The 23,638-nt window shown below is 45.2% G+C and overlaps 1 protein-coding gene across 2 annotated transcripts in view; it reads left to right on the forward strand.

Moving 5' to 3' along the window:
• The window catches only part of LARGE1 (LARGE xylosyl- and glucuronyltransferase 1), a 593,562-nt gene that overhangs the window by 328,262 nt on the left and 241,662 nt on the right, over positions 1 to 23,638 (forward strand). For both annotated transcript variants that reach the window (XM_070453980.1, XM_070453981.1), the window contains exon 6: positions 22,502 to 22,673. In XM_070453980.1, the coding sequence (XP_070310081.1) occupies positions 22,502 to 22,673 (172 nt within the window). The remainder of the gene's footprint in view (positions 1 to 22,501; positions 22,674 to 23,638) is intronic.

The following is a 23,638-nucleotide window of genomic DNA, read 5'->3' on the forward strand; positions in this document are numbered from 1 at the left end:
GAATTGAGTAAAGGCATCATCTCTTCAGGGGTGACCAGTGAAGAGGGTCGTCTCTGGCTGTGAGCCAGGAGACATTGTGACTGTCATTGACGAGATTCTCCTTTGGATCTTTTTACAACACCAGGAGAATTTTCCCTTCCATGTTTCATTAAAAGAAAACAGCTTTCAAACCAACCAGAAATTAATTACGTGGCACCTCTGGTTCATCCTCCTTAACCCTCCTTCCCTGCTTAGCATCGCCCTCCCCTGTGTTCATAGTAAAGCTGACCTGCAGGGCGGATCTCTGAAGCTGGGAACAGAGAGTGTCATGGGCAAAGGCTTCGCCTCCAAAGGACAACAGAGCCCTCTGAAAGCAGGAAAGCTGCTCATTAACGCAGAGCAGCATGGGGCCTCGTTAATTGCAGCCTCTGAGGCTGCCCTTTGGATGGTTCCCTGTGAGGGAGGTGGTAAGGCTGGAGGAGGAGAGATGGGGGTGAGAGGACGAGCATGGTTAAAGTATCCTCCACTCTCCAGGTGAACTTGAGAACAGATTGCTGGCCATGTTTTGTGATTAAACTGCCTTCTGATTAAACTCAGGAAGGCAGGAAGAACTGCTCAGCTCAGAACATGCAAATGTCTGGATTCACGTTTGGGTTTACTTTTCTGTTTTCACACACTTTTCTGTTTGGTGGCTAGTTTGGTGTCATATAATCCTATTGCCAGGCGAGTGTATGCTCCTCGGTTCTTGTCTCATCAAACCAAAGATTTGCAGTGATGGACATTAAAGCCCTCGGTGTGTCACAGCTCTCGGGTCTTGGACAGACCGGGTTGTAGCTCTCAGGTCTCGAATGGACCGTGTTATAGCTCTTAGGCAAATCAGTGTTACAGCCCAGTGTTACAGCTCTATTTTATTTAGATGATAGCAGGAAAATCCATCTTCGGGGTGTGAGGGCATGTTGATCCAAAGATGTGAAGAGAAGAGCACCCCATCGTGCGGGAGAGAGAGAGAGAGAACGCACACACACGCACGACGGGTAGAGAGAGAGAGAGAGCCCTTTGGCTCCCCTTTTTATATGTTTTTATCTTCCCCCTGGGCCTGCCCTATGCAAATTGGGCTTAGTCAGGAGTGCTGTTCTACCTGAAGTCCTCACTCCGGTCCTCAGACCTTCCTTTGACTTTCTTTTGTTCTATTTTTGCCGGCTTTTCCCTTCCTTGTCTTTTAGCCACCGCCATTTTGGACTCCTTTTTTCTATTCTAACTACCTAACATTCCCTCCTCAAGAGATGGGAGGCCCGATTCTTCGGGAATAGGGGCGTCAAGGTCTTTCTGGCTACTTCCTGCTGAACTGGGACAGCGAGGGGTATTGGGCCTCCCCCCTCTTGCTAGTCTCAAGCCTCAGAGTCCTTATAGGGGTGACCATCTAAGGGTGAGTGATATTTTCCATGGTCGGCTGTAGTTTTACATCTTTGTTGAACTGGCACTGCATGTTGTAGCTTGCTGACCTGGTCAGAGAGAAAACAGGGTAGACAATTGATAATACATGGAGCAAGCATAAGAAGCATCAATATGACATAGCAAAGACTAGTAGGGGCATTAGCCAATTCCACATTCACATCGCCAGGATGGCTCAAGTCCCTCCTTGTTCAGGGATCAGAAGATCTATCATCTCCTGTCTGTTTTGGAGTACAATCTCTGTCAAGCAGTGTTGGCTCTTTAGAGCTATCCTGAGAAATCTTATCCCCAGAAACCAGATTTTGGGGGTGTTCATTAGAATGGCACTCAATTGTAGTCCTGAATAGGTATCTGAGATCTCCCAGGGGCTCACAGGTGTATTGAGTGTCCTCTTCTGTTTTCTTCCACTTGACTCATGTCACGTGGACTCATGACTTCTCTCATGTCATGACTTGACTCATGAGTAGTGAATCCAGGAGTCATGTCCTGGTACCTTGACTGCTGTGGGGGTAGGGGCCCTTCCATATTGGCTGGAGTTGAGCCTTTGGGGACCCATCTTTCCAGATTTTAATTAGGACTTGAGTCCCTGGAACATATAGTGGTGACTCCTTAGAATCTTTTGGGTCCTGGTTCATACCCCACAGAAGGCAATGGCACCCCACTCCAGTACTCTTGCCTGGAAAATCCCATGGACGGAAGAGCCTGGTAGGCTGCAGTCCATGGGGTCGCGATAAGTTAGACATGACTGAGTGGCTTCACTTTCAGTTTTCACTTTTACGCATTGGAGAAGGAAATGGCAACCCACTCCAGTGTTCTTGCCTGGAGAATCCCAGGGATGGGGTCTCACGGAGTCAGACACGACTGAAGTGACTTAGCAGTTAGCAGTCATACCCCACAAGCGTATATCCTGTTGGAGTTGCCCAATGGCCATGGTATAAGACTGGAGGGTCTGAACCTCTAGATCTAGGAAGAGGTCGTTGACATAAACAAAAGGTCTCCCATACAGCGTCTCAAAAGGACTAAGACTGACCTGTTCCTTAGGGGCAATACGGGTGTGGAGGAGGGCTATTGGTAAAGCCTCCTTCCATCCCAGGGAGGTCTCCTGCGTTATCTTTTTTATCACTGATTTTAAGAATTGGTTGGCTCTTTCTACTTTTCCTGAAGACTGAGGCCTCCAGGCACAATGGAGATAATAAGTAATGCCCAATGCTTTAGAGACCCCTTGGGTGACCTTAGAAGTAAATGATGTCCCATTGTCACTTTGTAATGACCTGGGCAGACCAAATCTTGAAATGATTTCATGGAGTAGTTTTCTTACTACCTCCTCAGCCTTCTCAGTCCGGGTGGGAAAGCCTTCAATCCATCCTGTGACTGTATCTATCATGACTAATAGGTATTTATACCCTTGAGAAACTGGCATCTGGATGAAGTCCATCTGCCAGTCCTCTCCTGGGTAGGTCCCACATCGTTGGAGGGGCTGGGCCAGCTGGGATCTTCGAGCTCCTTGGGGGTTGTTTAATTGGCAAGTGGGACAAGAGGAGACCACTTGTCTTATAGTTGTTTGAAAGCCTGTTTCTCTGAAGGACCTTTCTAGTAATCTTTGGAGGGCCTTTTCCCTAAAGGAGTGGTGGCATGTAAGGAGTTAACCAACTTCCATTGGAGGTTCCCAGACAGAAAAAGGAGTCCCTCTTTTTGGAACCACCCCATACGATCTTCTTGAAAGCCCTCACTCTTAGCTTTAAGAGTCTCACCTTCAGTATATGAAGGAGTTTCTGGCAAATTAGTCTGCAGAACTTGGGTGGCAACCCCTATTAGGTCATGGTTCTGTAACGCTGCTCTCTTAGCTGCCTGATCAGCTGCTTGGTTCCCTCTTGCCACTTCCGTGCTCCCTTTCTGGTGTCCTTTACAGCGGGAGACTGAAACCTCAGTGGGCAGATGGACTGCCTCCCAGAGTCTAAGGATTTGATCACCACATTTGATTGGGGACCCTCGAGTGGTCAAGTGGCCCCTTTCTTTCCAAATAGCAGCATGTGCATGTAGCACCAGAAAGGCATACTTGGAGTCAGTATCAATGGCTATTCTTCTTCCTTTTCCCAGCTCTAGAGCTCAAGTCAGGGCTACAAGCTCAGCTAATTGGGCTGAAGTACCTGGTGGCAGAGGCTTAGCCTCTATGGTCTCAAAATTGGAGACTACTGCATACCCGGCTCTTCTTTTTCCATCCAAGACAAAGCTGCTTCCATCAGTGTACCAGATTTCCTCAGGATTTGTCAGACGATCTTCTGACAATCCCGCTTGGGTTTTTGTCCAGTGGTCCAAGGCTTCTAGACAAGAGTAAAAGGGGAGAGAGCCCTCGGGGGTAGGCAGGAGGGTGGCTGGGTTAAGAACCTCACAAGGGGATATAGTGAGGCCTGGATTTTCATATCAGCATTACTTGATATCTGAGGATTCTTTGATTAGACATCCATAAATGGCCTCTCCCATTTAGGAGTTGTTTTACTTGGTGGCTGGTAAAAATATAGTTTGCCCCCAGAGGAGAGTTTTAAAGCATCTTCTATCATGATTGCAATAGCTGCAAGATTTCAAAGGCAGGGGGGCCATCCTTGGGCGGTTGGATCGAGTCTCTTAGATAAGTAGGCTACAGGCTGGGGCTCAGATCCCAACCTTTGAGTTAACACTCACAAGGCTATTCCCTCTCTTTCATGGACATAAAGTTGGAATGCTTTTTCTGGGTCTGGCAACCTCAAGGCAGGTGCCTGAGTTAAGGCCTGTTTTAGAGTAGCCTTTGCCTTCTTTTGAGGAATTCCCCACGTGGGAAGGGCAACTGGAGGATTCCTTGTACCTAATCAGAGGACAGCCTCCTGGACCCGTGTGTAATCTGAACTCCCAGGTAAGTGACCTTTGTCTCGACCATCTGTGCCTTAGCATGGGAGACTTTATATCCCCTTTCTGCCAAAAAGTTTAGAACCTGAATTGCATGTTGTTGGGCATTTTTCTCATCTGGAGAGTAGATTAATAGGTCATCTACAAATTGTAATATTTTCCCATTAGGTCCCAGGTCCAGGTCTAGGAGATCCCGGCTAAGGGCCTGTCCAAACAAGTGGGGGCTGTCTCTGTACCCTTGAGGTAATACTGTCCAAGTCATCTGTTAGTGTTTTTCTTCTGGGGCCTCCCACTCGAAGACAAAAAGATATTGGGATTCTTTAGTCAGTGGTATGCAAAAAAATGCATCTTTGAGATCCAAGACTGTAAATCACTTGGCACTGGGTGGGATTTCTCCCAAGATTACATAGGGATTGGGTACTGTGGGATGGAGGGGGACTACAGCTTCATTTATGATCCGGAGATCTTGAACCATTCTCCAGGTTCCGTTCTTTTTCTTTACTGAGAGGATTGGGGTGTTACATGGCAAAGTGGTGGGGACCAGTAGCCCACAAGCAAGGAAATGATTTATTAAAGGCTGTAAACCCCACCAAGACTCTCTTTTGAGAGGATATTGTTTCCAGTTGGGAAACCAAGTGGGATCTCAGAGGACACTGATGAGTGGTTCAGCTTGGTGGGCTCATCCAGGAACCCCCTGGTCCCACACCTGGGGGTTAATTTTGTCTTCCCATAGTCTTTGGTCCCTCTCTATTGGAGAAGGTGAAATGGGTTCCTCAGTAGTAACCAGGAGCTGCAGAGCTCTAGGGGCTGAAAAGCTTCCCATCACAAGGGTGGTCCCTGGTTTAGTGAGTATGTCTCTTCCTGTTAAGGGAGTAGGACACTCAGGGACTCAGGGACCACCAGACACTGGTGGGAGAATATCTGTCCATCCCAGCAACAAAGAAGTGCTTGAGTGTATCTTTTAGTAATTGTTTTTCCTGTAGCACCAGGTTTGGGAGAAGGCTCCAGAGTAGGAGATCAAGACAGAGTAGGTAGCCCCCGTGTCAACCAAGAAATTCTTGGATCTACCTGCCACATCCAGTTGCACCCTTGGCTCCAGCCCCATGATGGTTATCTGTGACAGGTGGGCTGGCTGGAGTGGGCTGGGCCACTTCATTCCTCTTGAACCGTCATGAGGGAAGGCTTGGCACTTGACCTTGAGGCTCTTGGGTCCCGAGGGCAGAGTGCCGCCCAGTGTTCCAGTTGATGGCATTTGTGGCAAGCCAAAGTCTCCATTGTTTTAGGAGACTTATCACAAAGAGTTTGGACACTCTTTGGCCCAATGCCCCGCCTGTCTACAGATTAGGCATTTGCCTCGTGCCTTGTCCTTCAAGGACTTGGGGTGTGCCATAGGGCTTCCCTGGAGGGAAGCCAACATCTGGGCATGCCTTGTCTCTTTCCTTTTCTCCCTCTGCTGGGCCTTAGCCTCCTTCTCCTGTTATCTGTTATAAAAGGTATTGGTGGCTGTCTGGACCATCTCATCTAAAGAGGCAGCAGTGTCCTGCTGCTGTAGCTGTTGTAACTTAATTCTGATACCTGATGCACACTGGGACAGGAATTTGTCCTTTAAAATCACCTGTCCCTCATAAGAGTCTAAGTCCAGATTGGTAAACTTTTGGAGGGCCTCTTTTAGCCTTTCCAGAAAGGCAATGGGGTTCTCATTGGGCTCCTGAGTTATTGTGGAGACTGGGCATAGTCCCACAAGTAATAGGCTTCTTTCTGTTTCCATGGGTGGACTTCCTTAGAGGTAAGTCTTTCTGAAGCTTCTGCTACCCAGTACTGTTGCAACCTGAGAGCCAGGTGTCCCCGGGTCAGGGTGCAGATCCCCAGGAAGGCTGAGGCCTGATAGCCTCCTGGAGACTGAATCCCTGGGCAGGTCGTGGCATGATGACCTCCTGGGACCCCTGGGACTGGTGGATGCCTGAGCAGATTGAGGCGTGACAACCTTTCGAGGACCAGATCCCTAGGCAGATCGACCTCCTGAGACCCCCAAACTGGAGTTGGGCATCCCCAGGATCTCCAATGTGACCAGTGCTGGGTAGGATTAAGGGGTTGTAATTTTAGCTCATTGCTGGTTTCCCACTGTGGATGGAAATAGATATCATGATGTAATCTCCTCCTACCTATCACTGTTGCAACCTGAGAGCCAGGCGTCCCTGGGTCAGGGTGCAGATCCCCAGGCAGGTTGAGGTGTGACAGCCTCCCAAGAATTGGGCCCCTGGGCAGGTTGAGGCATGACGATCTCCTGGGACCCCTGGGACTGGCGGATCCCCGAGCAGGTTGAGGCATGACAACCTTTCGAGGACCAGATCCCTAGGCAGTTCAAGGCAGGTTGATCTACTGGGACCCCTGGACTGGAGTTTGGGCGTCCCCAAGGTCTCCAGCGTGACCAGTGCTGGGTAGGATTAAGGGGTTGGATATTATACAGTATTTTCCTTCCAAGGCCAGCTACTTTTTGGTTATCCCTCTAGTAGATTGAGGGGCGACATTGTGGGCCCGGATTGGGCTGAGGAAAAGAGCATGAAACAGGAGGGAAGGAGACAGAGCACCACCTTTGAAAGAATGACATAGCACAAGGGCATAAAGTAAACCAATTGAAATCAATTGGGTCCAAAATGACAAGTCAAATTCAAGTAAACCTTAATCCCAAGTCTGTAAGCCAAAAGACACACCCAGAGGTGGCAGAACAGCTCTAAGGCACTGTCAAAAGATGGAGGAGTGGGTGGTTCTCCAGTGGTTGGGACCATCCTCCCACTCATTAGCATATGAATTCACCCTGCAAAACCTATCCAGACCACTTTCCATGGCCTGAGCCCTTGCCCTTGGCAATGTCCCACTCCCTGAAGATTCTCTCTGAATCCTAACAAATTCACCTCTTACCTATGGCTTTGTCTCTCACTTAATTTTTGCAATAAGACCTCACTCAGAGCCTGAGCTTTATTAGGTCCTGAAGCCAGAAATTCTGGGTCTTGGCCAGGCTTGAATTCTAGGAGAGAGCTGAAGGACAGGAGGAAAAAGCAGTGGGAAAAACGTGCCAAGGAATCCCCTTCATAGCCTGCTGAAAAATTTGCTAGATATATGACGGGTGCCCACAGTTTTCATTGGCCTGGTAGGGACAGAAGAACCCCCACCGGCTTGGGTAACAGCTACTGGGGCCCAGCAGATAGAGCCTTTGGGACATACCGAACAGTAGCCTCTCCAGAGTCCCTCAATTGCACCCACGCCACCCACCTGTTCACGGGGGGTTTGACGAAACAAGAAATGAGAGATTGTAAAGGAGTTAAGATTTTGTTAGGCATGTCCCTCCAGCCATAGGAGCAAGGACCTCCTACCTTAACCTGAGGTCTTCTGGAATCTGAGACTGAGCCACGTGGGCTTTCTGCTGAGTTCATTTTTCGCTGTCCCGGTTTCCAGCATGATGGGCCTTCCCCTGCGCTGGGTTTTCTTTGCGTTCCACCGCAGGAGCTTCGTTGAGTTGGGCTCCTGCTGTGCTTGGCTTCTTCTGCCCAGAAGAGCAGGGTTTAACTCCAGGTTAAACCCGAGTCACAGCTGTTATGCCCGATGTCCGAATCCCGAGCGGGAAGAGAGAAGGCTTCCAAGACAATGCAACTCGCAAAAAAAAGGGAAGTTTATCTCTGACTCGAGTCAGGGCTCCTGCCGCGCGTCCAACGCAGTGGTACGGGGTCAGAGAGCGCTGAGCCCAAGCTATTACCCAATTTATAAGGTGTGCATAAGCAGTTGGCAGCTGGCTTAAGTGGATTGGTTACATGTTTGCAAAGTAATCTTATTGGCCCAAACTTTCGCGGGCTTTTTTCAAACTTGGGCGTTCGCGGGCTTTTCAGCTTTCCCCTGATAGGTTCCCTTTTTCTTGCTAGGCGCATGTTGATTGGTTGGCTGCAGGTTACCTGATGGGGGCGGGGAATCCCACCATTTCAGGGGAAACCGAAACCCAGGTCCGGGCCGCCTGCCAGCCCCCACAGCCCCACAACGGCACCATAGATGTCAGGCGAGTGCATGCTCCTCGGTTCTGTCTCATCACAACAAAGATTTGGAGTGACGGACATTAAAGCCCTAGGCGGGTCACAGCTCTCGGGTCTTGGACAGACCGTGTTATAGCTCTCGAGTCTTGGACAGACCGTGTTATAGCTCTTAGACAAATCAGTGTTACAGCTCTAATTTATTTAGAAGATAGCAGGAAAATCTATCTTCGAGGCATGAAGGCATGTCGATCCAAAGACGCAAAGAGAAGAGCGCTCCATCATGAGAGAGAGGGAGAGAGAGAGAGAGAGAATCTTCTTTTGACCTTCTTTTGTTCTGTTTTCTCGGGCTTTTCCCTTCCTTATCTTTTAGCCACTGCCATTTTGGACTCCTTTTTTCTGTTCTAACTACCTAACACTATAAAGTTTTTCCACTTTTTGAAAAATGTATTATCACCCACCCCTCCCCAGGAGCCTTTTAATATATTTTTAATTGCCCCCCCCCAGTAGATTTTAATAACAAATCATAGTAATATCCAAGATTTTTTCATCCCATAAGAAGCAATTTTTGCTTTCTTGCAAGAAGCAAAATTTTTGCATTTTTAAAGAATGAATGCTAAAGAGTAATTTATGGTAAGGGAAGAAGAGTTTTCTTTTTTCTTCACATTTACTAGCAAAGTGATTGCATTCTTAGCAGGAGCTGAGTGTGCATGTGTGTGTATGGGTATATTTGTACATGTTTGTGACTTTTAGCTGGGTCCCCTTAATTGCTAGTTTCACTCCAGGTCACATTCTTGCCCCTTGGTCCTTCATGATGTCTTTCTGTACACACAGGCATATACAAATGGTTGAAGACTGCAGATTAATAGATTATGACATATACCAATAAAACACCATGCTATCTAACTTAGAACTAGAACAACATTACCAAATATACCTGGGTGCCTTCCCGTTCCATCACCCTACCTCCTCCAACTCCCGTCAATATAAACCACTAATTTAAATGCTGTAATAATGCTTTTTTGAAATTGTTTTTGTGTCTTCTCTACTGTAAATCTCCGAGCATTCACCTAATCTTTGAAGGAAGGAATGGTGAACGAATCAATGAATGAAACAGGTTCACCAATGTATCCCCATCAAAGGAATGGTTCTCAATAAGCATTGCTTGTTTACATGTATTGTTCCAGTTTTTCAAAACTGTTCATTGAGTGCCTCTGTGTGTCAGACACTGTGCTAAGTAGACATATATAAATACATACCGTGGACTGTAATAAGAAGAATTGCAGCTTCTATAAATATTAAGTCCAGGCTATGCAGAAGCTAATGCAATTTTCTCCTCAGTGCATTGAAAAATCTATTAGTTAAGAAGGCAGCAATATTTCAGGAAATTAAACCACTGTAACAGTCCAGTTCACAAATCAGAACTCCCAGTGCTTTGAAACGCTCCATTTCATAACATAAAGTACTCAGAGAGGTTCAGACGATCCGTAAATGCTCCAGTGACCAATCCCCCCAAGCTTCACAGAGTTAAATAGAGGATGCTTCTTGCCAGGCAGGAGCGAGGAAGGGGTCTTTTTGCCACTGATACTAGGAGGAATGTGTTTACAGATCCGTGATCACATTCCTCTTGATTCGCTGTGCCTTTGTTATCATCCTCGAATTAATTATGCTTCTGGAAGATGGCTGCTCAGTCGATTTCTGAATAATGAGCATTTCAGGTGAAAACCAGATAACTCATTTTGAGCTGGGGTTCTATTTTCTGAATAAATGTTCATTGATGCATCATAGTGAGCTGGGGTTGCATTTTCTGAATAAATGTTCATTGATGCATCATAGTGAGCTGGGGTTGCATTTTCTGAATAAATGTTCATTGATGCCTCATAGTGAGCTGGGGTTACATTTTCTGAATAAATGTTCATTGGCACCTCATAAGGTCGCTGTCACCCATAAAGACTAATTTGGGAGCTCTCACAAGATTTCCTGTGAGACCCCATTATGGGAAGATGGGAACTGTTTAACTTCACACTCCTGTTGGTATTGGTCACTTAGAATTTCACAGGAGGTGACCTAGAGCTGCTTTTATTGAAATGGGATTTCTGAGTTTAGAAGTAGAATAGTCAGGAAGCCTCCCTGCCATGTGACATAGGGTTATCTAAAGAACTCCTGATCTTCCGTCAACAATTTCTTTTCTTAGTCTTTGAAGAGGGTCCTCTCTCTATATATATCCAACCCTGTCAAGTTCAGGGCTGTCTTTATTTTATTTTTTTTCCATTTATTTTTATTAGTTGGAGGCTAATTACAATATTGTAGTGGTTTTTGTCATACATTGACATGAATCAGCCATGGATTTACATGTGTTCCCCATCCCGATCCCCCGTCCCACCTCCCTCTCCACCTGATCCCTCTGGGTCTTCCCAGTGCACCAGGCCCCAGCAGGGCTGTCTCTAAAGGCTTTTTTTTTTTTTAATGTGGGCCGTCTTTATTGAATGTATTACAGTATTGCTTCTGCTTTATGTTTTGTTGTATTGGGCAGGAGGCATGTGGAATCTTAGTTTCCCAACCATGGATCGAACCCACACCTTTTGCATTGGAAAGTGAAGTCTTAACCCCTGGACTACCAGGGAAGTCCCAGGGCTATCTTGTATCTTGTTTCTGATCAGTAAGCTGCCTGGTGATCCCGTGTAAATGACTCCACCAAAACCTGAAGAAATAAATGCTCCCTATTTCTCTAAGTTAGTATTTCTTAGGGTGTATTCTGGAACACCCACTTTAGGATTCATGGTGCTCTGGTTAACAATTCAGATTTCTGGGCTCTGCTCTGGACCTGATAAATCATTACTTCTGGGTATGATCCTGGCAGTCTGCATTTTCTGTAGACGTCCTCCTAGGTCTTGATGCCTGTCAACTTCCCTCTGTTAATCTTTCTCTTCCACGGGTTGCTAGAGTATATTTCAAAATTACAATTGAAATTTTGTGTCTTTGCTAGTGAAAACCTTTTGTTTCTTCCCCCGGGCCCTAGGATATGGTCCAGAATTCTTTAGCGTGGTGTCCAGGGCACTCCAACATTTGTCTGTCTCCTCCTCCTCTTCCATCACTTCGAGCTTCAAGCTTTACCTAGATATATCAGATTGTACTTATTTTACACACACAAACACACGATTGTTTATTTATAACTCTGTGCCTTCACTGATGCAGACACCTCTCCCATCCTGCTTTTCTCTCAATATTTGAAAAACTCAACTTTCAGCTCATTTTGTCCAGATCAGATTGAAGGCTCATCTTTTCCAGACATCTGTGATTATTCTCCCTTCCTTCCAACCAGCCTCCTTTGACTGTCCTTCTTATAAGCTGCTGCTGTGCATACACCTGGAGTTTATCATGGTCCAGTTATTACCATCTTAGTGCTGGAATTGTGGTAGCCAGTTTCTGAAATAGCCCTCAATGACAGCATCTCTTGGTACTCACACTTTCGCCTTATCCCTTCCCACATCACCCAAGGCTGACCTGTATAATCAATAAGATGTTGCAGAAATGACACCATGCAACTTCTGAGGCCAAGTCATAAAAGACATTCTAGCTTCTTTCTTGTTCTCTCTGGGATCTCTTACTCTGGGAGAAGCCAGCCGCCACACTGTAAAGGCATCCAGACAGACCTATGGGATGGTCCATCTGGTGAAGAACTGAAGTTTCTACCAACAGCCCTGGTGGGCTTTGCTGGTGGTGCAGACTGTAAAGAATCTGCCTGCAATGCAGGAGACCCAGATTCCATCCCTGGATCGGGAAGATCCCCGAAGAAGGAAGTGGCTCCCCACTCCATTGTTCTTGCCTGGAGAATGCCATGGACAGAGGAGCCTGGGGGGCTATAATCCATGGGTTTGCAAAGAGTCGGACACGACTGAACAACTAACACAACAGCAAGCATCAATTTCCAGGCATGTAGTAGGAGTGAGCCATCTTGAAGCAGATCCCGTTGCATTCAGATGTCTATAAGGTCAACCAAGGTCTTGACTACAACCTTATGAGGAATCCTGAGTCAGAGACACCCAGAAAGTGGGCTCCCAAATTCCTGACACAGAAACCGTGTGAGATAATAAACAATTATTGTGGTTTTAAGCTTCTGTGTCTTGAGGTAACTTGTTATGCAGCAAAGGATAATGAATATCCACTAGACCATAGACTCTTCAAGCACCAACCATGTTTTATTCATTGTGGATGCTAATCCCTAGACCCTTCTCAGTACCTGACCCATATTAAGTGTTCCATCAATGCTGATTTAAATGATTCCAACTGAGCTAAACTGGAGCATTTTTTTTTTTTTTTTTTTTTTTTTTTGCTGTCAAGGGTAAATACAAATGGAGATGATTTTGTCTTGTAGGTAAGAATCTCACCTTTTCTGTTCTTCTAAATATCATTGGTAATACTAACAATTAAAAATAATAATCAATACCTATATGCAGAATCAGAATTCCCACGAGCCTATGGAGTATGTTCTGTGTGGATGCCCATTTTGCAGATGAGAAGACAGAGAGAGGTACATGGAGCAGCATTTAATTACTTGGCCAGAGTGACCCAGCCTTGTGAGTGATGGAACCAGGATTGAAAGCCAGGCAGTCAGACTCCAGAGTGCAAGCTGTTAGCCAGTTGAAAAGCTTATGTTGAGCACTTGCAGTATAGCACACACTGTACCAGACCCTTTAATTCTCTTGCCTCATTTAGTACTTTTGCAAACCTCATGGGATACGTATTTATTCCCTCTCTTTTATGGGTGAGCAGATTGAGGATGAGAACAGTGAGCTCGCCAGTGGGAATCTGGCCGTTCAGACTTCCGAGCTTATGTTCAGTTCACAATCCTCCATGGCATGGCCCAGGGTCCCCCACCCACCCACCCACCTGAGCTTCTTACCCTCCATTTCTCAGCAATTATGTTCTGAACATACAGGTTGGTTGCCAAGACTACCACTCAGAAACAACATGAAAGGCAAATTACTTTTCAGACATTCTGCAGCCAGGATGGTTTCTTTTTTAACTTTTAAAAATGAGTCAAGGTGATTTGTAATCCACAGGGAAAAAGTGAATAGGTAAAAGGAATGTATTATTTTTTCCTTTTTGAAAAAAAAATTGTATTGGAATATGGTTGTTTTACAGTGTTGTGTTAGTTTCTGCTATGCAGCAAGGTGAATCAGCTCTATGTACACATATGTCCCCTCTGTTTTAGGTCCTTCCCATTGAGGTCACCACAGAGACCTGCGTAGAGTTCCCTGTGCTATACAGGGCTCCCATTAGTTATCAATTTTATACACACTGTCAATAGTGTATATATGTCAATCACAATCTCCCAGTACATCCCATGCCCCCCTCCCCCCTTTGCTGTCCATACATCTGTTTTCTGTCTGCGCCTATGTTTCTGCTTTGCACATAGATTCATCTGTACCATTTTTCTAAATTCCATATACATGCATTAATGGGCGATATTTGTTTTTCTCTTTTTGACTCATGTCACTCTGTATAACAGTCTCCAGGTCCACCCGTGTCTCTATAAGTAACTCAGTTTCTTTCCTTTTAATTATTCTTGTTGTTTAGTTGCTAAGTTGTATCTGACTCCTTGTGACCCCATGGACTGCAACCTGCCAGGCTTCCCTGTCCTTCACTGTCTCCCAGAGTTTGCTCAAACTTATGTCCATTGACTCAGTGATGCTATCCAACCATCTCATTCTCTGTCACCCTCTTCTCCTCTTGCCTTTAATCTTTCCCAGCATCGGGGTCTTTTCCAGTGAGTCGGCTCTTCGCAACAGGTGGCCAAAGTATTGGAGATTCAGCATCAGTCCTTCCAATGAATATTTCAGGTTGATTTCTTTTAGGATTGGCTGAGTCTTCCGTTGCATCTATGTACTACATCTTCTTTATCCATTCCTCTGTTGGACATTTAGGTTGCTTCCATGTCCTGGCTGAAGAAATTTATTTTGAGCAGAAAATATTCCTAGCATGATGAGGAAAGATTCAAGATTAGATATAGAACAATTCCCTAGGAAGGGAGCAAGATATACCAGTCTTACTCCTGTTTTCTCAGATGAGAAAATTAAGATCCACAGAGATTTTCAGTTCAGAAATACCCAACTCCAAAGCATTTGTACCTAACTGCCTTGAAAAAAAATTGCTTCTTGGTGAAAATAGATTTCACTGATGGAGGTAGGGGCTTGGCTATGACCCTATAGTTACTAGCCCAGAGGAGTGGAGGACAGCTCTGAATAGACCAGTATCAATGGGAAGGGTAAAGAAGAAAGAAACACTTCATCATTTCAGAGTATCTAGGTCTGGGGGACTGAAATTTGAGGAAAGGGAAAGGACTCGGTCGTCTCCCCCCACAGTTCATATACCAGGATAATAATACCTGACCTTTAGTCTGGTTGGAAGTAATGTAAATAAGACATCACATAGAAAGCTCTCCCCATGGTGCCTGCGTGCTTGCATGCTCAGTTGCTAAGTCGTGTCTGACTCTCTGCAACCCCATGGACTGCAGCCTACCAGGGTCCTCTGTCCATGGGATTCTCCAGGCAAGAATGCTGGAATGGGTTGCCATTTCCTTCTCCAGGGGATCTTCCCAATCCAGGGATCGAACTTGAGTCTGTCTCTTGCTTTGGCAGGTGGGTTCTTTACCCCACTAGCGCCACCTAGGAAGCCCCCCAGGGAGCCCCTCACAGGGCCTGATGGCCAGTAAACAGCTCAAGCCCCAGCAAAAGCTAGATAGTATTATCATCATGGGGGCATCCCAATGCCCCCGTCAGAATTCCTCATGCTCCTTTATGTAAGTGCATTCAGTGGTATTCTTAAGCTCAGTTGCATTTTTGCTAATTAAATCTTAGTGCATGTCTGCTTAGAATTATTAACAGCCATGGCAAGGATAATAATCTGTCCATTAACATAAACCTAGCTTTCATTCTTACTATTATTTTAATTACATGAACCCTTTGGCATGTTCAGTGATGAAGAACATGCTAGGATATTGCTCTGCTAGGTGGTGGTGTTTCTACAAGGTGCTCTGGGGGTCAGTCTGCATGATGCCTTCCAGATCTCTGTAACCTGCCTCTGAAGGTGATATTCTCCACATTTATTCCCTGGTGGCTCAGATGGTCAAGAATCTGCCTTCAGTGCAGGAGACCTGGGTTCGATTGCTGGTCAGGGCAATTCCCTGGATAAGGGAATGGCTACCCACTCTAGTATTCTTGCCGGGGGAATCCCATGGACAGAGGAGCCTGGCGGGCTACAGTCCATGGGGTTGCAAAGAGTTGGACACGACTGGGCGACCGACACTTTTACTTTCTTTCTGTTTATTCCAAGAATTTAATATCCTCAGTTGGACTGGAGTTTATTGTAGGCTGAAAGTGAGATCGGTAGCAGTGTGGATTGTACCAGAAGGCTCCCTGCAAAGGTTATATGGGTGACTACTCACACCCATTTTTTTCCTCCTCCTAAAACCTAGGATGTGTGGTCCAATTTGGAGATTCACTAGAGGGGGCTTCACATTTCCCAGTAGATCTCAGTTTGTGATTTATTAATCTTATATATAGAAATATAGGAAAAAGATATGGGTGATTTATTTTCCCTGTCAGAACTATCTCTGTTCCCTGTTTCCCTTTTATTGTCAAAGGTGTTAATACCATGGGCTTCCCTGATAGCTCCGTTGGTAAAGAACCTGCCTACAATGCAGGAGACCCTGGTTTGGTCCAGGAAGAAGATCTTCCAGTGGTCAGGAAGATCCCCTGGAGAAGGGATAGGCTACTCACTCCAGTATTCTTGGGCTTGCCTTGTGGCTCAGCTGGTAGAGAATCCACCTGCAATGCAGGAGACCCTGGTTTGGTCCAGGAAGAAGATCTTCCAGTGGTCGGGAAGATCCCCTGAAGAAGGGATAGGCTGCTCACTCCAGTATTCTTGGGCTTGCCTTGTGGTTCAGCTGGTAGAGAATCCACCTGCAATGCAGGAGACCTGAGTTCTATCCCTGGGTTTAATGTCTTGTCTTTACCAGACTCCAAATCATGTATTATCTGAATCTGGGTAGCACTGACACACACTCATTAGGAGAAGGGAAATGGACTTTATTTCCCTCCTCTTTTTTAAAAAGATAGTTTTATTTATTTATATGTATATTTTGCCTGGGCTGGGTCTTGATTGCCGTGTGGGCTTTTCTCTAGTTGCGGTGAGTTGGGGTTACTCTCCAGTTGCGATGCCTGGATCTCCCACTCTGGTTTCTCTTGTTGCTGAGCATGGGCTCTAGGGCAAGTGTACTTTAGTAGTTCCAGTAGGGCACAGGCTCAACAGTTGTGGCACATGGACTTCATCCATCCATCCAAGGCATGCGGATCTTCCAAGAGCAGGGGTCAAACCTGTGTCCCCTGCGTTGGTAGGCAGCTTCTTTACCATTGACCCACCAGGGAAGCCCATTGACTTCCCTTCTCTTAATGAATAGATGCTTTGTAATCCTCACAGCAATATTGTGAAGTGAGTATTTGAAGTTCCCATTTTGCAGATGAGAAAACTGAGGCTTATGGTGGTTAAGTGACTTGCCTTGAGTCACATAGCTTGTAAGCTTATTAGAGCTGGTGCTAAAAACCAGGCTCTGGAGCTCAAAAAACTATGCCTTTTTCAATGTACTGTACTGATCTGGACCCAAGCAATTACAGATGCCTCTTCTCCTAATTGGCCAAAAATGTCACAGGTGGCGTTTGAACTGAGGCCTGGTTAAGTCTGCAGTCATGCACATGATCAAATGACTGTGTTGTTACCATAAAGTGAATGACATCATGCCTACCTCAAGGATTTCTAGTCCAGAGCTAGAAAGAGACATGGAAAATTAGACACAGTGTGATAGCTTGCTGTGCTGAAGGAAAGGAAACAGCTTGATTTGGGAGCCCTCACTCAGCCTTGGGCAGCAGGGAGGGGGGCCGGAGGCTGATGCCTTCTAAGTTGGGACTTGAAGGAAGAGCAAGATTTAGACAGAGGTAGAGAGCGCAGGTTCCATGCTTCTTCTAAGAGAAGGAGCCATTTGTAACAAATATATCTGCTTCTCACCACACATTCTTCCCCCTTCTAGATTCCTTAGTTTTCTTTCTGAATACAAATGCATTCGAATGCTTCCTTTACCTCTAACTGAACACTCTAACTTAATTGATTATGTATTAAGTCAGGGACTTGGGGCGACGTTCGGGCCTGGGCTCATGTTGAGATTAATTTATTCCTGTAGTCCTACTGTTCTGTGATGCATCTGAGTGCCTTGCCTGTGTGTGAAAAATAAAGCTGGGAGTTGGAGCCATCTAATTAGACCGCTTGACCCAACGTGCTGGTGTTCGGTCTCCACCAAGCTCTCTTGCTTTGATGCTAACCAAAATAGATGAATAAGTTAATCAGAGGTCTGATTAAATAGCACGACTCTGTGGCATGGGCTGGTGATTGCCAAGCTTCAGTTCAGGCAAATTCTCAGGGGAGTGAGGAAACCAAGCTGAGTTCCAAAGGCCTGGGCTTACACGAGGAAGAGTTTTATAAAACCCACGGAAGGGAATTATTCAGAGTCCTCAGGCCTCAGATCTTAAGGTGATGGCTGACCTGGAAGCTGACTTCAAAGGAAGACTATGGTTTGGGGAAGGAACACAAACATTTCGCCTGGCAGATTCCAGCTACAGCTTTGCATCTTGCTTGGTGAGGATTTGCGACTAATCAGTCACCTTCCTGTGCCATCCATCTGTCTGTCCATCTATCCATCTGTCTTCCCATGCATCCCTCCATCTCCCCAGCCATCCTGCAGATGTGTGTTGTGTCTGTGATGTGTAAGGCTTGGTGCTTTGATCTTGCCATCATTTGTTTAAATTAATGGCCATTCTACTGTGTTAGGTGTGTCCCTCTGGGTTCTTTCTGATCTTTCTTCACTCTTCCCCTTGGGCTGACACCTAAGGGCTGCAACCCCAAGCTTACTTTCTCACTGGATTTTGTTTGGGTTTACCCAGTGGGGTGCCCTGGCAGGAGTCCTAGGGGCAGGAGGAGAGGGGGAGCTGAGATCTCTCTCCCTGATCCATCCTGAGGGATTGTTGCAGCAAGGTCATGTCCCTCTTCTGAAGGTCACTGCTCCTGCTAAGGGGCTTATTCATCTGACTCCCCTCTTTGGATACTAGAAGAAGCTGACATTGGCCCTTCATGCCTGGAGTGGTAACGACCCCCAACTCTTCCCCTCCCCAAGCCTGCCCAGTGCCTTGTTTCTGCCCTTAAATTCTGCATTCACTCACACTCTGACTGATAATAATGCACTGGGAGTGACTCCCTTTTATAAACGGCAGAAACTCAAGCCTAGCAGACTTGACCAAGTTGACATGGTGATTAATTGACAGTGTCAGAATATGAGCGCAGGTATATATCTGACTCCAGGACCCAAGGTTCAGTTCTGTACTAGATCCCAGAGATGCCCCCAGCCTTCAGTATGAAGCATTGAAGAGGCGCACGCCTTTGTGTGTTAGTTGCTCAGTTCAGTTCAGTTCAGTGCCTCAGTCGTGTCCGAGTCTTTGCCGACCCCGTGAACCGCAGCATGCCAGGCCTCCCTGTCCATCACCAACTCCCGGAGTTTACCCAAACCCATCTCCATTGAGTCGGTGATGCCGTCCAACCATCTCATCCTCTGCCGTCCCCTTCTCCTCCTGCCCTCAATCTTTCCCAGCATCAGGGTCTTTTCAAATGAGTCAGCTCTTCGCATCAGGTGGCCAAAGTATTGGAGTTTCAGCTTCAGCATCAGTCCTTCCAATGAACACCCAGGACTGATCTCCTTCAGGATGGACTGGTTGGATTTCTTTGCAGTCCAAGGGACTCTCAAGAGTCTTCTCCAACACCACAGTTCAAAAGCATCAATTCTTCAATAGTTGCTCAGCCATGTCCAACCCTTTGCAACCTCATGGACTCCTCTGTCCATGGAGTTTTCCAGGTAAGAATACTGGAGTGGGTTGCTATTCCCTTCTCCAGAGGATCTTCCCCACACTATGTACATACTGGAAATGGGGAGAGAGAATCAGGACAAAGGGTGGGAGCACATTTGCTGAGGATCTTTTGTGTACCAAGCAGTTGAGTCCTTTAGACTCCTTCAGTTTTTACAGTAACCATGTGATATAGCAGCAGCTCCATTTTTATGGGTAAAGAAACCAAGGCTTAGAGAAATCAACCCTTCATGTGGGGCTGGAGTCCAGATTTGAACTTTTGTTTCTTTTTTCCCTCCTCGGTGCTACCCAGAAACAAGATGACAGATTGTAGGCAGTCGTCAATGGTTCTTTCTCTCGAAATTAACACATGGTGAAGAGTTCGTTTATGTTTTCTTTTTTTCTGGTCAGAATTGTACTCAATGCAAAGAGCCGTTGCAAAACTGAGAATAAGGAATAGCTAAAATGGTATTTGCAAACAAATTGGAGATGAAAACATAACGTGGAGTAGGTGTGAGAGACAGAATGGGTCATATGAGTTATCACAGAAGGTCCTTTCTGATAGCTTTCTTAAACTGACTTTGTAAGCTCTTGCTTCCCATCGCTGGATCCTTATATGTTTAAAATGAAGAGTTGTCACGCTTAGTTTTTCTTTACAACATTAGTAGTTGCTAATTTTTTCAAGTTGGCAAAAATAGATTAAACGTGTGTTTGTAACATGAATATATGTATATGTATGTGTGTGTGTGTATGTATCTGTATCTGGGGTTTCCCTGGTGGCTCAGATGGTGAAGAATCTGCCTGCAATATAGGAGACCCTGGTTCAATCCCTGGGTTGGGAAGATCCCCTGGAGAAGAGAATGGCTACCCATTCCAGTATTCTTGCCTGGTGAATTCTGTGGACAGAGGAACCTGGCGGGCTACAGTCCATGGGGTCTCAAGGAGTCAGACACGACTGAGCACTAACACTTTTTCATATCTATATCTATTTATACAGAGAGGCTGTGTACTCCTATCATCCCCCAAATGATTTGTGTTAATGGTTTGATGCTGTGCTTCCATTTCTTTTTTCTCTGCATTAATCTGGGTGGATATGTTTTCATATTGTTTGATTATATACAGTGGTTATCAAGCAAAAGCAGTTTTTAAGCTTCCTTTTTTTTACTTTTAACATTATATGTCAGTTTCTTTTCATTCCATTTTAATCTATATTGTTTGTAACAGCTGCACAGTGTGCTATCAATGCTTTGTGTCTGCATCGGGTTTTAGTTGTGACATGCAGGATTTTTTTGTTTTTCTTTAGCCGCAGCATGCAGTCTCTTTGTTGAGAAGGAAATGGAATGGCAACCCACTCCAGTAATCTTGCCTGGAAAATCTTATGGACAGAGGGGCCTTGTGGACTATAGTCCATTGGGTCACAAAGAGTTGGACACGATTTAGCAACTAAACAACAACAAGTATTGGCTCTTAGCTGTGGCATGTGGGTTCTTGGGGCATATGGGTTCTAGTTCCATGACCAAGGATTGAACCTGCATTGGGAGTGTAGAGTCTTAACCACTTTACCACCAGGAAAGTCTCCTATCACATTTTTAAAATACCACGTTTTAATTGACTGTTTAGTTTTTCGGCATTTGGATTGTTGCTATTTGTTTACTTTTATGACATGATGCGGACAAGGCACTGGCACCCCACTCCAGTACTCTTGCCTGCAAAATCCTCCTGGACAGAGGAGCCTGGTAGGCTACAGTCCATGGGGTTGCTAAGAGTCGGACTTGACTGAGTGACTTCGCTTTCACTTTTCACTTTCATGCATTGGAGAAGGAACTGGCAACCCACTGCAATGTTCTTGCCTGGAGAATCCCAGGGATGGGGGAGCCTGGTGGGCTGCCATCTATGGGGTCGCACAGAGTCGGCCACGACTGAAGCGACTTGGCAGCAGCAGCAGCAGCATGACATGATGATGAACTTCAGGAATAAAACTTTGATCTCGTTCTTAAGTGTGACTTTTAAAAAACAAAGTGTGTCCTCGAATGGAATTACAAGGACAAAAAGGGTGAATATTTTTTTGGAATTTTTATGAGGTGACCACACTTCCATTAAAGGGTTCCATTTCAAATGTTCATTCCTTGAAAACAAATGTGCTTTGGCTTCCATGGAGATTCCCGTGGCAGCTGAGACGAGACCCTGCCCAGAGTGATCTTCATAAATGGCCTTCGCTTCTGGAAGCTTTCATCACACTGGTGTTTGGCATTATTGTCAGCCTTCATTCAGTAGTAGTAGTATCTTTAGTAGTATTATCAAATGGTACTAAGATGTGTGACTCGCTGATGTCCCCGCCCACCTGAGGGACATCTGGCATGCCTTTGTTCTTATATGTTCTCGTGTCTGACTCTGCGACCCCATGGACTGTAGCCCGCCAGGCTCCTCTGTCCATGGAATTTTCCAGGCATAAGTACTGGAGTGGGTTGCTATTTCCTACTCCATGGGGTCTTCCTGACCCAGGGATTGAATCAGCCTCTCCTGCACTGGCAGGCGGGTCCTTTACCACTCAGCCACCTGTCATTCCTTAATAGCATGTGAGGGTCTCAGTGTTAGCGCTCCATGGGCCACCCCTCTGTGAGTACATCCTGTCTTGCTACCCAGTGAAGAGTGGCATGTAGATCATGACCAGGTCCTTCCTGTGTGTTTATCTGAGAGTGAAAAGAATGGAGCAACAATAACCTGCTCCATTGTAGCTTTAAAAAAATAGATAAGTGTATGGTTTAATGATACCATTAAGTAGTCATTTTTAATGGCACAGAAATGTAATAAGACTTTAAGGAATATATCTATCCAGGAACAATTAGACATTGGTTGCAAAAATATATACAGTATGATTCAATTTTTGAAACCTTTCTTTTGTGAATGTTTTCTCCAATGAGCCTATATAATTTCTATAATAACATCTTATTTTAAAATATCTGAGTGTAGTAGTCGCATGGGATAGTTATTTCAAAAACGTTACTCTCCTTCTCCCTTGATTCAGATACATTTTCTTCTAAAAGAACTTCACAAGCCCAGCTGTAAATTACGTGAACAAATCTTGAAGAAAATATTCATTCATTTACTCTACAAATTTTTATCAGAACCTTTTGATGTACCAGGCACTATTTAAAATGCTTGTGTAAAAAATTAAATGTAGTGATTTTCTTTTTGCTTTCTCCTACTCTTTCTCTTCACTTCCCTGTCTAGTCTGAAGTTTCCTGGATCCCCAACAAACACTACTCTGGGATTTATGGTCTGATGAAGCTTGTCCTCACCAAGACTCTTCCTGCCAACCTGGAGAGGGTCATCGTCCTTGACACAGACATCACCTTTGCAACAGACATTGCCGAACTCTGGGCTGTGTTCCACAAGTTCAAAGGTAATTATAGCTCTGTTTTGTTTTTCTGACATCTTTGAAGGTATTGACTGACATGACAAGAATAGCAGTTGTATTTTTTTTTTAATGTGAGGGCAGCTCTTAATGAGGTCATGCTAATGAAATAGACAAGGAATTATAAATAGAGGTGAGCATCAGTTCTACTCTCATTTGATACATGTCAGAGAAAAACTGGGATTGGCTTGGATGTCTTTAATAATTGAAGAGGTAAGATCTGTGTTCATAGGAAGAACCCAATTGAGGGTTGTTGAATTGCTTTGTAAGAGACAGATATCAAATGTGTGTATTTTGTGTGCCCATAATTGAGTGTTGGCTTTCTCATGTGGAGACACGCATTTATTGGTTTTCCCTTTTTATCAAATGATACTTTGATTGCTGAGAAAGCCTGTGAGATGGTGGTGATGGCTACTCATTATAGAGTGTTTGAAACTGTTCTTATGACTTTTTCTTTCATTAAAATTTAATGGTTTATCATTTTAAGGAAGTAAATTTGGCTTTCTAAGAGGTTCTTTCTGGTCAGTTTCTTCTTAGTTTTTATTGTTAACTCTTGCCACTGCCCCAAGGTATGTGTGAGTATCAGATAGGAAATTGTGAGGACAGTCAGTGTTTATAACTGGTGTGGATGCATGAGAGAAGCAGCAGGCACAAACCCTGCTGTTATTTTAATACCCCTCTCCCCGGCGTCATCCTTTAAATTGCCTTATTAGTTTTATATTCTCAATATTAGACAAATACATTGAGAGATAAATCTAGTGGTGAGTTTTTTTTTTTTTTTTTTTTCATTCTTCTGGCTTCTGCACTCTGGCTTCTGTGTTTAAAATCCCTCCTGCCTCTTCTCTGTCGCTCCTTATCCTCTGAAGGTGAAATATTGCTTCCTGATTTTAATCACAGCATTCTCAAGAATCACAGGCTATTCCAGTTGGTTTCTGTTTCCATTCACTGACAGA

Source organism: Odocoileus virginianus, chromosome 23, assembly GCF_023699985.2.
Source record: "Odocoileus virginianus isolate 20LAN1187 ecotype Illinois chromosome 23, Ovbor_1.2, whole genome shotgun sequence".
Classification (NCBI taxonomy): Eukaryota; Metazoa; Chordata; class Mammalia; order Artiodactyla; family Cervidae; genus Odocoileus; species Odocoileus virginianus.